The sequence below is a fragment of the Aythya ferina genome (assembly GCF_964211825.1).
Source record: "Aythya ferina genome assembly, chromosome: 7".
In the NCBI taxonomy this organism is placed as follows: Eukaryota; Metazoa; Chordata; class Aves; order Anseriformes; family Anatidae; genus Aythya; species Aythya ferina.
Genome location: NC_140302.1, coordinates 12,412,110 through 12,424,720, shown reverse-complemented (window position 1 = coordinate 12,424,720; position 12,611 = coordinate 12,412,110). Strand labels below are relative to the sequence as shown.

At 40.6% G+C, this 12,611-nt stretch overlaps 1 protein-coding gene across 8 annotated transcripts in view; it reads left to right on the top strand.

Moving 5' to 3' along the window:
• The first annotated feature begins 3,068 nt into the window (after positions 1–3,068).
• LOC311440009 (L-threonine ammonia-lyase-like) overlaps positions 3,069–12,611 on the top strand; it is a 37,043-nt gene continuing 27,500 nt past the window's right edge. Inside the window, exons 1-3 of one of the 8 annotated variants that reach the window (XM_084526383.1) lie at positions 11,105–11,237; positions 11,326–11,375; positions 12,512–12,611. In XM_084526383.1, the coding sequence (XP_084382509.1) occupies positions 12,520–12,611 (92 nt within the window). In that variant the 5' untranslated portion in view covers positions 11,105–11,237; positions 11,326–11,375; positions 12,512–12,519. Of the gene's footprint in view, positions 3,125–3,146; positions 3,322–3,413; positions 3,614–8,189; positions 8,357–8,408; positions 8,728–10,889; positions 11,238–11,325; positions 11,376–12,511 lie in introns of those variants that run through there. The other 7 variants (XM_084526386.1, XM_084526385.1, XM_084526384.1 and 4 more) reach the window with 7 other exon arrangements.

Here is a 12,611-nt window from a genome sequence, read left to right as displayed (position 1 = left end):
AAGCAATAACTAAGTGCACAGAGGATATACCACTGACTGCACAGGAAAGAGGGACAGAATAAAGAAAGGGCATGTGTCAGTGGAGGATGTATGTGCCACAAAAAAAGATCTTATTGTTCATGGGCATGAAATCCTGCAGCATGGACTGGCAGAGGAATATAGCTGCATGTAAAATTTGCCAAAATTGGAGTACACTGTACTGCAGCTCCTCAGGACTTTAAGTGAAACAGAGAGAAAATTAAGCAGAGATTACTTCTAGGAACAAAAATACAGTAGAAACCCCATCCTTGTAGAGAAGGAAAAAGTTCCTTACACTGGGAGAAGAGAATGAAAGAGAATTTTCTCTGTCCTGGATTTAATTCTGAGGGATGAAGAAATCAGCACAAGGTTACTGTGTACGTGCTCCTGCAAGATTCATGTCCACTAGGGTCTGTGGAGATTCCCTGGGCTTTCATCACACATTTACTAGCTGCTAGCTGCTCACAACCAGAAGTTCTTGCTACTTGGAGGCTGTTGAATACCTTAAGTAAAATGGGGCGTAGTTCACAATTCTAGAAAAGGTGAATTATTTCTACCTTCTTAATTTACTCAGTTCCTGGCTGCTGAGTTGAAGCAATAATTGAATACACATGGAAGTAGAATTTGTTGCTGGGAGAGGATGATTTCCAAATACAGGTTTGCAGCTTGCTGACTGCTTTCAGGGGAAGCAGAAGCTTGCTTTACAACAAGTGCATCTTTTTGGTGAACAAATCAAAGGTACCTTATTGTGTTGAAATTAGATCACCCAGCCCAGATAGTGCTATTTGAAGTTTTCAATAGTAGTGACTCTTAGCACCACATCCCCAGCAGTCTCCACTGAGCCTCCATACCCCTGTTGTTCATGGGGGCAGCCTTGGTTGATGCTGCAGGTCTTGTGGGTTGCAGCCTTCAAGGTGTGAATATCTTCAGGTCCTGTTCCAGTGCAATCCCCTCTTCCATCTGCTATGTATCAACTTGAATTAGTGGTTATTACATTGATTTGTAAGGAACATAGTAAGTGCAAAATTTTCCTGTTGTTGTCCTAAAGGCACAATCTTTGATTCTGTTAAAAGAATCACATGGTTGATGCTACAAGGTGCTGTCAAGATCAGCTTTGTCTCTGACTGTACCGGCCTTGGAGAAGTTCAACAAACATATGTGCCATGGAACAGACAACTCTGATCCAGCCTTCTTCAAAACAATACATTTTGTACTATGCCTAAAGCCAACAGTGAGTCAGCTACTGGAATCAATTCTCTTGTGTCATCTTGGTGCCAACACACTAAGCTGGATTCTGCTCGCCAGCATTAGGTAAGCATTTGATGGCTTCAGGCTGTTTCGCATCTGTGGCTTCAGCTTCCTGAGCAATCATCTGCACGAAAACTGAATCACAAAACTGAAGGAAAAGGTGGGTCACATAGAACATTAGAGATGTTTTACAGATTGTTTTGTATTTTTAACCAGTGGTTAGATACTTTCATTTGACAGATTTCATACATTTTATGAAGCCTGGCCATTCCTCAGAAATCTCTATGAAACCCTAACAAAGCTAGTTTAGCAATATTCTCTGCTAAATTAGTGAATCAGGAATGGACTCTTGACTCCTGAGCTTGTATTGCACACAAGAGACTCTGATAATACATACTGTATTTTTTATTACAGAAGGCTGCATCCCTTTGCTGTTGCAACTTTGCATCCACCCATCTGAGTCACTCAAAAAACATGAACTAGATCTGTGTGTCTATTTCAGATAGTACTCTAGAAAATAATACTCATGGGGGAAATACTTGATTATTTTCAAGTCAGAATTACTCAGTTAGTGTCTTTAGCAGGTCAATATTGCACACCACACCAATTAAAAGAAATAATGACTTGAAACTGGACCGACATTTTCATTCTGTGAAGGAGTAATTAATATCTGAGAAGCTATTCATCTGTTGAGGAGCACCTTGCTGAGCACAAGTCATGACAAATAGTCATGACTGTTTGCAAAGTAGAGGTCTGTGTTACTTAACATCTGCGTACCTTACTCCATTAGGTAATTCATCAGCTGTGTATATGAAACCTTTGAATACAGGTAATATTTACCATGTGAGATACTTGTGAGGTGGAGTTATTTAATGAAACAAAGAAACAGTGGGGAATAAATTCCTATTTGGATTACTAGTCAGCCTTTTTCCCTTAATTACCACAGGGTCATGGATAGATGCAAAGGAAAAAATGGCTTGCCAGAAATAAAAACCAAGCTAATCTCCTCACTGTTCTTTTCCTGAATACTTGCAGTACACATATTATTTTACAGCTGATGGAGTAAAACATCTCAGGTTAAGATTCCTTTTAAAATAAGTGTGTTGTAGGAAATAGAATACTGTAGCAGGGTGTTAGTAGTTTTTTGTTATTACATATCCCTTACATCTCAGCTGCAAGTTTTCTTCCAAGCATGTTTCCGCTGCATGCTTTAGGTGGAGACTGAATAAGAATGTTGGATGACTGTTGATTTGTTGTGCTTTTGTTTGTTTGTTTGTTTGTTTTTTTAATCTTACTGTCTGTGTAGTTTATCATGTAGGGGATTCTGCTCAGCAAGATTCCTAAACAGTACAGTTAGCTATTACTGTATGGTACTAGTTTTTTACCTCTTTAATTCCAGCTGCAAAACTGCATTAAAATACAAATACTTACATGATGGTACTACTATTCAGTAGGAGTATCTGTGGTAGTTGTCATGGGGAAAATTTGTCACTGTGAATGGGAAGGGCCCATGAAACAATTTTTGTTAAAAGTTCAGCCAAGGCATGAAAAACCTTGTGAGACTATGAACACATTAATAGATTAGCATGCACCACAAGCTCTAGAGTCAGAACATTAACTCAGATTGTTAGAAAACAGCTGTGAGCTCTGGATTCTTTTCCTCCACCCTTTCTTTTGAATTTTTTTCTAATGAGATCCTTAAAGGGTGATCGGTTCCATATGGTCTCGGGGAGAGGTTGATAGTGGTTACACCTGTTACTAGTTTGCTGTATCTGCATGGATATTCTAGTTAGTGCTAAGGACAAAACAAATAAGAACGAGAATTATAACCTGAAACTAAGTTCTCACCGGAATTTAGGTTAGTGCAGATGTGGTTTTTAATGCCAGATTTCAGGACACCCTGTGTTGCTTTAAAAGATCAGTTGGATCTGGGTATATTAAAATATGTGTAACAGTAATCTGTCCAGATGTAGTAAAATGTATGATTTTGCTTAAAGTTATCTGCCTGAGTTAAACAAACTGTTCTTCAACTCAGACCCACCACTGGAACTTATTGTAAGACTAACAAAAATATTATTTCCCAATTCAGATATTCATCTATGCCATTTTGTATTTTTCTTTAAGTGCTTTCTGTTTTTCCTTCTTAGATACTACTTCTCAACATCTACAATAATGACTATTTTAGTCATCTTTTAAACAATGCTGAGAAAAGAGGAAATAGAAGATCAGATGATAACATACATGGAAGGAGAATGAAGGGCTAATTGTATGTATTCAGGGAACCAGAAGCATCACAAGTGAGAATTGAGGAGCCACGTGAATCATCAGGACTCTAAATAATTCCAAGGTAATCTGTTCTCTTTAAGCTGTATCATTAGCAAACTGAATTACAAGAAGCTGATAGGACAAGATCCTGTGGTTTGAATTTAGAAGAAATTATACCAGTCTAGGGTGCAGAAAGTGTCCTGTTGATGTGGGTGAATAGGTGTTATACCAAGACCAGGAGATAACCACAGGGAGGGTCTCGATGGAGGTAGCGGAAAGAGGCTAGGCAAGCAGAGATACTGGTGAGGCTGCCAGGTGAGGCCAGGCAGAAGGGCAGGGGAAGGTGTGTGGTGAGGAGGCTGGCTGATGCAGGTGAACCTCACCTGACAGCCAGGGAGCTGGTGAGGTGAGGCATCCTATGTTAGCAGAACCCTGCTGCCTCACGGGTGAACAGAGAGGTTATCTATTTCTGTCTGCCCAGCTGCCCAGTTCTCCGAGGAGGCACTCTGCTCTGCTCCATCTCTCCACCCCCATCTTGTACTCAGGCATTTGATTTGTTTTGATCTCCCTCCAATTGTGCTCAACAAAGATGAGATCTGGGCTGGGTGATCTGATTTCAGGCACAGTATGAGCTGCAACCTAGAGCTTAGTGTTTTAATTAGACACAGCAGGAGGAGAAGGAAGAGGATTTAGATCAATGAGTGTCTAAGCTAAGGTAACAGACTCCAAACTGTTACGTACTTGACCTTGAGATTACTTATGCTAACTAGCAAGCAAAGGAGTTCAGCCTGTCTCAGAAACATCACTCTGATGAAGCATTTATTACTTCCAGCAGAAACAATTGCATGTTCTTCACTGCAGTTAGATGTCTAAGCAGACACATGTCAAAAACCTTTGCAGACTTTTTGAGCCTTTGGAAGCATCATATGGTAGTTGTCTACAGACTGTGGCAAACTAGAATCAGTTTGAGTAATTCTGTAAAACAAAGCTTCACTTTGTTTCAGGTCATGTCCACTTGTCATTGAAATGCTTGGTTATTTTTGTTACTGAACATAAAACTAATGACTACTACAGTAAAACTTTGAAATTATATGGTGCTGCTGCCATGTTGTACTGCCTTCTGAAATAGTGGAATATGTTCCACTACTTATCATGCCTGTGCTCTGTACAGACAAGCTGGTATCTTCCTTCAGGTGTTCACTCTATTGGCTTTCAGCTGGTGCATTTCTCCTCTAATGTGAACACAAGTGTGCGACCAAGTCTTCTTGGGTGTAAAGCCCAGGATCAGTGATAATGTAACTGTGATTATGTTACCCAAAGACATCTAGATAGTCTTCACTAGTTAATATCATTTTGTAAAGTGGCTTTGAATAAATTATTGAATACTTACATGCATTTTCAGTACTAATTTGCTGTCTCTGCATGTATTAAAAAAGTATTGAAATATTTGATATTGTGATAAGACAGATATCACAGAGCTAAATATTCCAGATGGCAATGCAAAATGCTTTGCTGGTTCTTACCAGTCATTTAGTCCTGATGGAAAAGTGTGTGCTGTTGGTTTTGTTTGTTTGATTGTGGTGTTTTGTTTGTTTGTTTGTTTTAATACCAAAGCACAAGCTTTGTGCTGGAGTTCCCAGTTTTTGCTCAGCCATTGTAATGTATCGGTTCAGCATCTTACATTCCTAAGTGGTCTAATTCTAAATAATATTTTGGGACATAAATTTTGAACTTCAAATAAAAGGTTTTGCTCTTAGTCTTGACAAATATCTCATCCTTTCTTCAAAATATTTACTTGATAAGCAGACGGTCTGTACCACATCCTAACTTTACACAAAGCACAGCCTGACTGCCCGTTAGCCTTGTGCCAGCAAACATGTTCCTTGAGCTGATGCCTGTCTCTCTCTCAGCCACTACAAAATATATATTGAGGAAGATAGATCTATTACCACTGATTTCAGTCTGCCTGATCAGTCTTTTCTCAGTTGCCTAAAGATAACAAAGAGTAACATGAAATTTCAATACCATAGGTCAGTTGCTGTCTGACAAATATAAACTCTGAGGGATGAAAATCTGGCCTGCTTTATTACTATTGATTTATGCAGAGACTGAGATAGAAGTGAAACTAGCATGGTAAAGAAAAAAAAAGTGAAGGTTTTGGTTTCTGTGCCTTTTGATTATTATTATTGGCAGTTCTTTTTGTATTGTCTATATTTATCTGCACTGCATCTTGCAGTGTTTTACCACCACATTGCTGTTGCACCAATGCATTGCATAACCTTAAATTATCATTTTAGTTTTCTGTGTTGCTACTCTGAACAACTTTTTTTTTTTTTTTGGCCTAACTGTAGACTGTCTCCACCCACTTTCCCTCTGTAACTGATCAAATTCTGCAAAGAATTCTCCACTTTGGATAGACTATCATTTCCCACCCGTGCTGTTCTCACTGAGGTTAGAAATGTTATTTATTTTATTTAGTGTGGGGAAAAAAACTTGGCTAACCCTTCAAAACGATCTTTAAATTCCTGTAATTCAATGAAGTCTTTATTTACAATGGTAATAGCTATTTCTCCTTGCGCTCTCCAAACTGAGTTCTCTCTGGTTTAAAGAGAATGAAGCACTGTTTTCCATTTTCAAGGTCTCCAAATAGTCTGTACCTCAAATCAAATCTTCTACCATCAATGCAAAAGGCACAGAAAAGTCAATGGCAATCTATCGTAGGACAGGTGCTTTGTAGTTCACATGTTAATTCTTTGGTTAGTCTTATGGGCCATACTTGTCAATCTGAGCAGTTAGTGGATCAACACTTAGGTAAATTGTTCATTTCCCATGTGTTTTGGTCTGCTGGTAGTGATAATCTTGATCCTATTCAAGATGAACAAATATATTGGAAATAACCTATTTTATTCTGTTAGCTAAGAGTGAGGTTATATGTGAAAGGTTTACAGGGTATATTAAAAAGTTATATATTGTAGAAGACTTCTGTTAATTAGGGGCAAAACCAGAGAGAAACAAGGACATCCTGGAAATTTCAAGTGCAACAGACAGCAACCACTTGCAGGTGATTGATTGGGGGCACTCAGTCTGAAAAATCCATCATCAGAAAAATAGATTAGGGAAATCATGAGCAGGATGTAACACCTTTCTAACCAACTAGCTTAAATTTCTGAAGTGGTCTACATGATCTATGTGCTTTTTGGTGTGGGTGAAGGAACCAACGCTGCAGGCAATGGATTGGATTCCCTCCCCACACCTAACTAGATGCTCTTGGTGGCGGTGGGAAGAAGGCTGTGTGGAACCCTGCTGCCCTGACTTTCTCTGTCTGTATCCACCCTCGCAGTTATAAAGCTCCCCTAACAATCATGGGGCTCTCCTTGGAGAAGAAAAATAAGTCTGAAAAGGCAATGAAATCAGGAAGGAGCTATGAACTCCATTGTAAAACACTTGTAATTTCTGTTAAACTATGGATTACATTGGTTCAAGTATATTAAAGCTGGCATCAAAGAGCGTAAAAGATGTACTTGAGTTTATCTCTTGCTAAATATGCCCTTAGTTGCATGCTTATGAGCTTTCAAGAAATGTTGTCTTTCCATTGATATTTGTAACAGTCTTGATAACAGGAGCATGAAGTTAGTAAACCCTCCATTCTGGCCAGCCTTCTTCTCTTCTGCCCTTACCATAAAATTAGACAGATTTTTTTGCTAGACAAACATTAAAGAGGAAAAAAAGGTACTTTAATCTGTTTATATATACAAGGCTAAATTTTGACCCTCCAGTTTGCAGAGAGCTGTGAATTAGAATCTTAAAAAAGTCAGTAGAAATGAGACACAAGATTTAGTTATTTCTGTTACAACATGTTAACACATCAGGTTTGGCTTTTGTTTGTTTTCTCTATGCAATCCTTAATTAATATTTGTCTTTCACCATTTGCTGGTGCTTTAGGTGTTTTTAAGATAAATTCCTGTGTAAGAAGACCTAAAAAAATACTAAGATGTAGAAAACTTAAGTGCTTCTCCCTATGGAAACTTCATGAGAATTTATTTGTACAGAAGGATTTGAAGAAGCAAGGAAATGCTTCACTTCTGTTGTGCATGGTGTTGGGTGATGCAATGGAAAAAAAAAATCTTCTAAGCTCTGGTGCTATTACTCTCACCCAGAAAGTAGTCTTGTTACAGCTGTGGGTAATTTGTGTGATCAAATATTGGGATCCTTTAAGGAAGACCAAGGGAACTTAAAGCTTCAGGGATTTATTTATTTATTTATTTATTTTTAATAAATCTTAGGATCTGCCATCACAATTAAAAGTTTAATTAAAGAAAGTTTTCTTTGCTATAAATGAATGAAATAGTTCATTTTTATGTAACTTCAGTTTCTCATAAGCAGGAAAAAAAATGACAAGTTTAAACAGTAAATCTTATTTAGATGGCCTTTACTGTCAATTCAAAGGCATACCAAACCAGCACAAGTGTTGATGTGAGACTGTGCCCCTGGAAAATGTCATTTACAGGGGGTATTGCCTTCAGCTGGAGCAGCAGCAGATACGGCAACTCCTGCTAATAATTGCATTAGTAAAGACAAATTAAATAAATAGGGATTTCCTGGAGGAGGATATGGGGAAGAAGGAAGAGACCAGATTAACTTTCTTGATATAAAGGCTTCTGAGTTATTGAGAGGGTTTAAATGACAAAGAGAGGTGTTGTAATGAGAGAAAGCACACAACCTCGGGAAACAGTGCCTGTTAAAGGTGACAAGACCCAGTTGCTCTAGAAAGAGAAAGCGAGACTGTTGTGTACAGCCATCACCTCCATGGACAAAGACAGGGAAGGTAAATACGTAAAGTGGCAGACAAAGCTTAAGAAGCTTGTAAGGACAATGAAGTTTGACAGGCAAGAATGAAAGGAAGATGCATCTAATAATAGTGTGTGTTTAACTGTTTATCTCTCATTAAGGAAATAAGCAGCTCAGAAAATGGTCATAGTTAACTTAGAGCAATTACAGTGATGCAGTACCTTCCAGGACACTGCACAGTCAGCACTTCCAGCACATGCTTAGCTCAGGATTTTGAAAGGATGTTTGACGTGGGTCTAAATCTACAGCAGAAATTTCCACATATCCTCTTCTCCTAATGAGCTGATTGTTTTACAGTATTTTAGAAGGACATGATTCAGTGCTTCATGTGCTTCTGTCCTGAAAAAGGTTGGTGCATATTTTTTTTCAACTGCTTGGCCAAACGGACCCAAAAATACTTTTATCATTGTTGCTTGGTCTACAAATACCAATTGCAGATCAGGGCCTCATTTTCTGTGGAGCTGTATTCACGTAAAGTTTTGAGCAGTAGTCAGTGTAATAGGTTTGTTTGTCATTTCTGTCTCTGTCTCTCTAAATGTGACAAATTGCTCTTTCTGATGTGATTCCTGCATCTGCTAAAAAGGGTAAAATAAGCTTTCAAGCAGGTTCTGAGGTAGGTTTGTTTCATACACATTTTATGTTCATCATTCTTCAGCAAAAAATACTTGAACAGTGCTTGGAACAGCAGCTCTCTTGTGTTTTCCATTCCCTGGAGAAGCTCTGACCACCAGTATATAAAGTTGCACTTCGGTTTTGTTTCTTGTGCAAGTTGTTTTGTGTTCCTCGCTGCTTGATGGGCTCAGTCTACCTGTGCAAAATGAGGAAGGGAAGCTTGCTTCATTCCTTAATGGTACCTAACGTGTTTGTGGTACGTGGCTGAGGACTTGGAAATGCGGATATGGACTTAGCTTAACCAGAAGGTGAGGAAGGTGATATGTGTCCACCTCCAAGTGTATTACTGGAAATGAGGGGAAAAAGGCAGAAGGAAAGGTGGTGCCTCCTTGCAGCTGTAAATGTTAGGGAGGAGCATGCTGTGAAACTCGCAGATATTAATGTTTCTCTGTTGCATATAGACAGATTTTTAGGTGACTCCCTACTCAGTGTCATCAAAGTCTGTGTTTCATCTGCACAGTTTGCTGCAAGGAGAGCTTAGGAATCCAACACATCAGTCTGGGCTCCTAGGCATCCAAAAGCTAAGCGTTACAATTTTTACTTTTTTACATTCCCTTTCCTGTCCACCATTGCACTTCAGATGTGTTATGAGCAAAGTAATAACTCCACCTGCCTTCTCTCTTTGCTTCACCAGTGAAGCTGTCCTGAACTTCACTCTCACTTAGAGCTGCAAGTGCTGGCAGCATCTCACTGCCTTTTTGTCTCGGCTTCTGGCAGTAGCATGCTGCTGGGTTGCAGCCATGCTTAGTACATGCAGCACCCACGGTCTGCACATCCACTGTCTGGAATGACAAAGGGTTTGGGGGTGGGAGAGACAGGAAAAAGTGGTGAATCTAGAGTTTCATCTGCATTGATGTCCATGGAGTAAGGACCTGCCTGCCACACCTATGTAGGGAAGCCTCCAACAACCTGGCTCCACTTCCTACAGTTCCCAGAAGACTATTTAGTCATTTATTCTGACTCTTGCGTGTGAAACAGTTTATTATTAGTCAGGGTACTCTGCGGAGAGGGTTAGGTCACAGCTTGGGTTAGATCACCCTGTGCCTGTTCTCCGTGTTGGAGGTTAAACCTACGTACACTGTCGGCAGAAACCAGAGCAGGCATGGAGGGACCGCTGACACCTGGGGAGGGACACCTGGCCAGTCCCTGAGCAGCTGGGAGCCTGTGCTCCACCAGGGCTGCGTTCCAGAAGAGGAGAACCACAGAAGGACCCCAATCCCATCCCACCACACAGCCATCGTGTGGCTGGAAATCTTTCATGGCCCCTAGTAACACTCCCTCGGGGCAATGAAGAGAGAACTTTGATACTGTCTTTCTTTAACTGTTACTGCAGTTGTTTCCCTACATGATCTTTTCTGTCCATCTGTATGGTCTGCATATCTCTCTCCTCTGCTACAACTTTGCCAAGAAAAGGCCCAAATGGAGGAACCAGTCTTTTGGTTACGAAATCATGAAGGCCTGTGTCCCTAGGTGCTGCCTTAACAGATCCTTGCACCTGGCTGAAACACCACAGAAAGAAGTTGGCCCTTCCTTGCTACTTCTGTCTCCCCAGTGCACGCTGTTAGATCATGGGCCCTGCAATGAGCCCCGATCATGCTCCACAGCTAAGCAGTAAGTAAGTAAAGCTTCATGTGTCCTGCTAACAGAACGTCACCCAAGCATAATCCAGGCCCTGACTCAAATTGACAAGGGCAGGTTGGCCTCTGAAATAATCTCTTTAAATAGCAGCAGCCATTTCTGAAAGTCGTTCCCCTCCCCCAGGAGCGTTGGAGAGCTGCTTACAGCAAGTCGCCTCTCTTCCCCATCCTGGCAGTGCAGGGCTGGCACTTCTCACAGGCAAGTGTGTCCACTGCCCGCAGCCTCACAGCTTTCCTTTGCACCACGAATTACAATGAATTTTGCGGCACAGTTTATCTACTCCAGGGTGTTAAAAAACAGAACTCCCAGGGACCGCTCCAGGGAAGATGAAGAATACGATCCTTTCTGGCAAAGGTTGGAGAATATTGCTGTCTGACTTAGAACTAGAGTGCTCCTTCCTCCCCTTTAGGGGCCATGGTCAACCCTCGGGGTCCACCCAGGGCCAGGCCTATGGACATGATATCCCCCGGACCCCTCCTGCCTCCTTATGGTGTCGTAGTTGGAGTTTTGCTTCACCTCGTTGTTTATTTATTCGCTGTGCTGTATAGGTAATGCTTTCTTTTTACTTTTCCTTACTTTATTATTAAAAAAAAAAAAAAGAAAGAAATTGTTCATAAGTTTCCAATGTCTCTCAAGGTTCTGTGACTGAGTTGATTCTGGAGTCATCCACTGGAAGCAGTGGAGCTGTGAGTACTTTAAGCCAATGTTCAGCTTTTTTACTTCATGAGTGTTATCGTAGAATAAGCCTAGGCAGGCCAATGGACTGCTGAAAATCTACCATGGGACAGCCAGTATTGCGTTCTGCTATTACAGGTGTTCTGCAGTTATCTTTGTTCTAGTGCGTATAGTCTGCTTGATTTACTGTGCTCAGGCATGGATGGTGCAGAGACAATTTAGGAGACATCTAGAGCCCCTGCATTGCACTGACCAGAGTGTGTGTGCACCCGTGACATAGCTGTGTTGGCACAACCTCACTCGAAGCCTTTTCAGTATCTGTTTTGGTCCCCTATTTTGTTTTCTGACCACTCTTAGCAAGATCAGAAGCTGGTATTGCCTGATGTTGGATAAACAAGGTGCAATTACCATCTCCTGCTTCATTTACATCTGTAGTTGCATATATTTGTAGTATTTAAAACAATTTATTTCAAGCAGGCTCAGTGTCCACTGAATAAATATAAACTCCCATGGAACGGGCAGCTTGAGGGAGAAAAAGAAGACCAAGGGGGAGGAGAAGTTTGCAGTTAGGCACTGAAAAAATGTCTTGCCCAAGGTCACACATAGCTGCAGTGAACTGAGAATCTTGGGTCAGTCCTTTAATCACAGGACTGGCCTTTCCTCTCATTTGGATTATGTTACTCACTCTTTATTATAGGTGAATTATGGGATGTGTTGATCACAAGAGAACCTCTAAATTCAGAGAAGATTTAGTTTAAAGAGGAAAATGATTTAACTTCTGTAAGAGTTTTGTTTTAACTGCCAAGCTGTGTGCAGTGCTTTATACTGACTGTTTGACATTCACAATGTGAATCTTTAAGAAGCACTTAGAGGAATTTGTCAGTTTGAGGGACACTTGGAAGGTGTTGAAGCAGAGGTAACCAAGAAGGGTGACCTTTTGAGTTCCCCTTGCTTTCAGATTGTTTTTTCCTGTTATCTCTTTAGCAGCTGACACCTCGTTGCTATTGCTAGTAGCAAGCAATGACATTTCAGTAGCACGTACAGAAGACTAGCGATGGGTTATAACCAGAGATGAAGGCAGATACAGTGTTGGGCTCAGGCTGTGGTCAATGTGAATTACTGAAGCTCAAGATACATTTTTTTTCAGAAGTGATAATGCAGCTTGGTTGTTCCCTGCATGAGCCTGGGCTCTCTGCACTCACTGCTGGTGTAGCAACACACAGTTTTGTGGGATCATGCTGCACAGG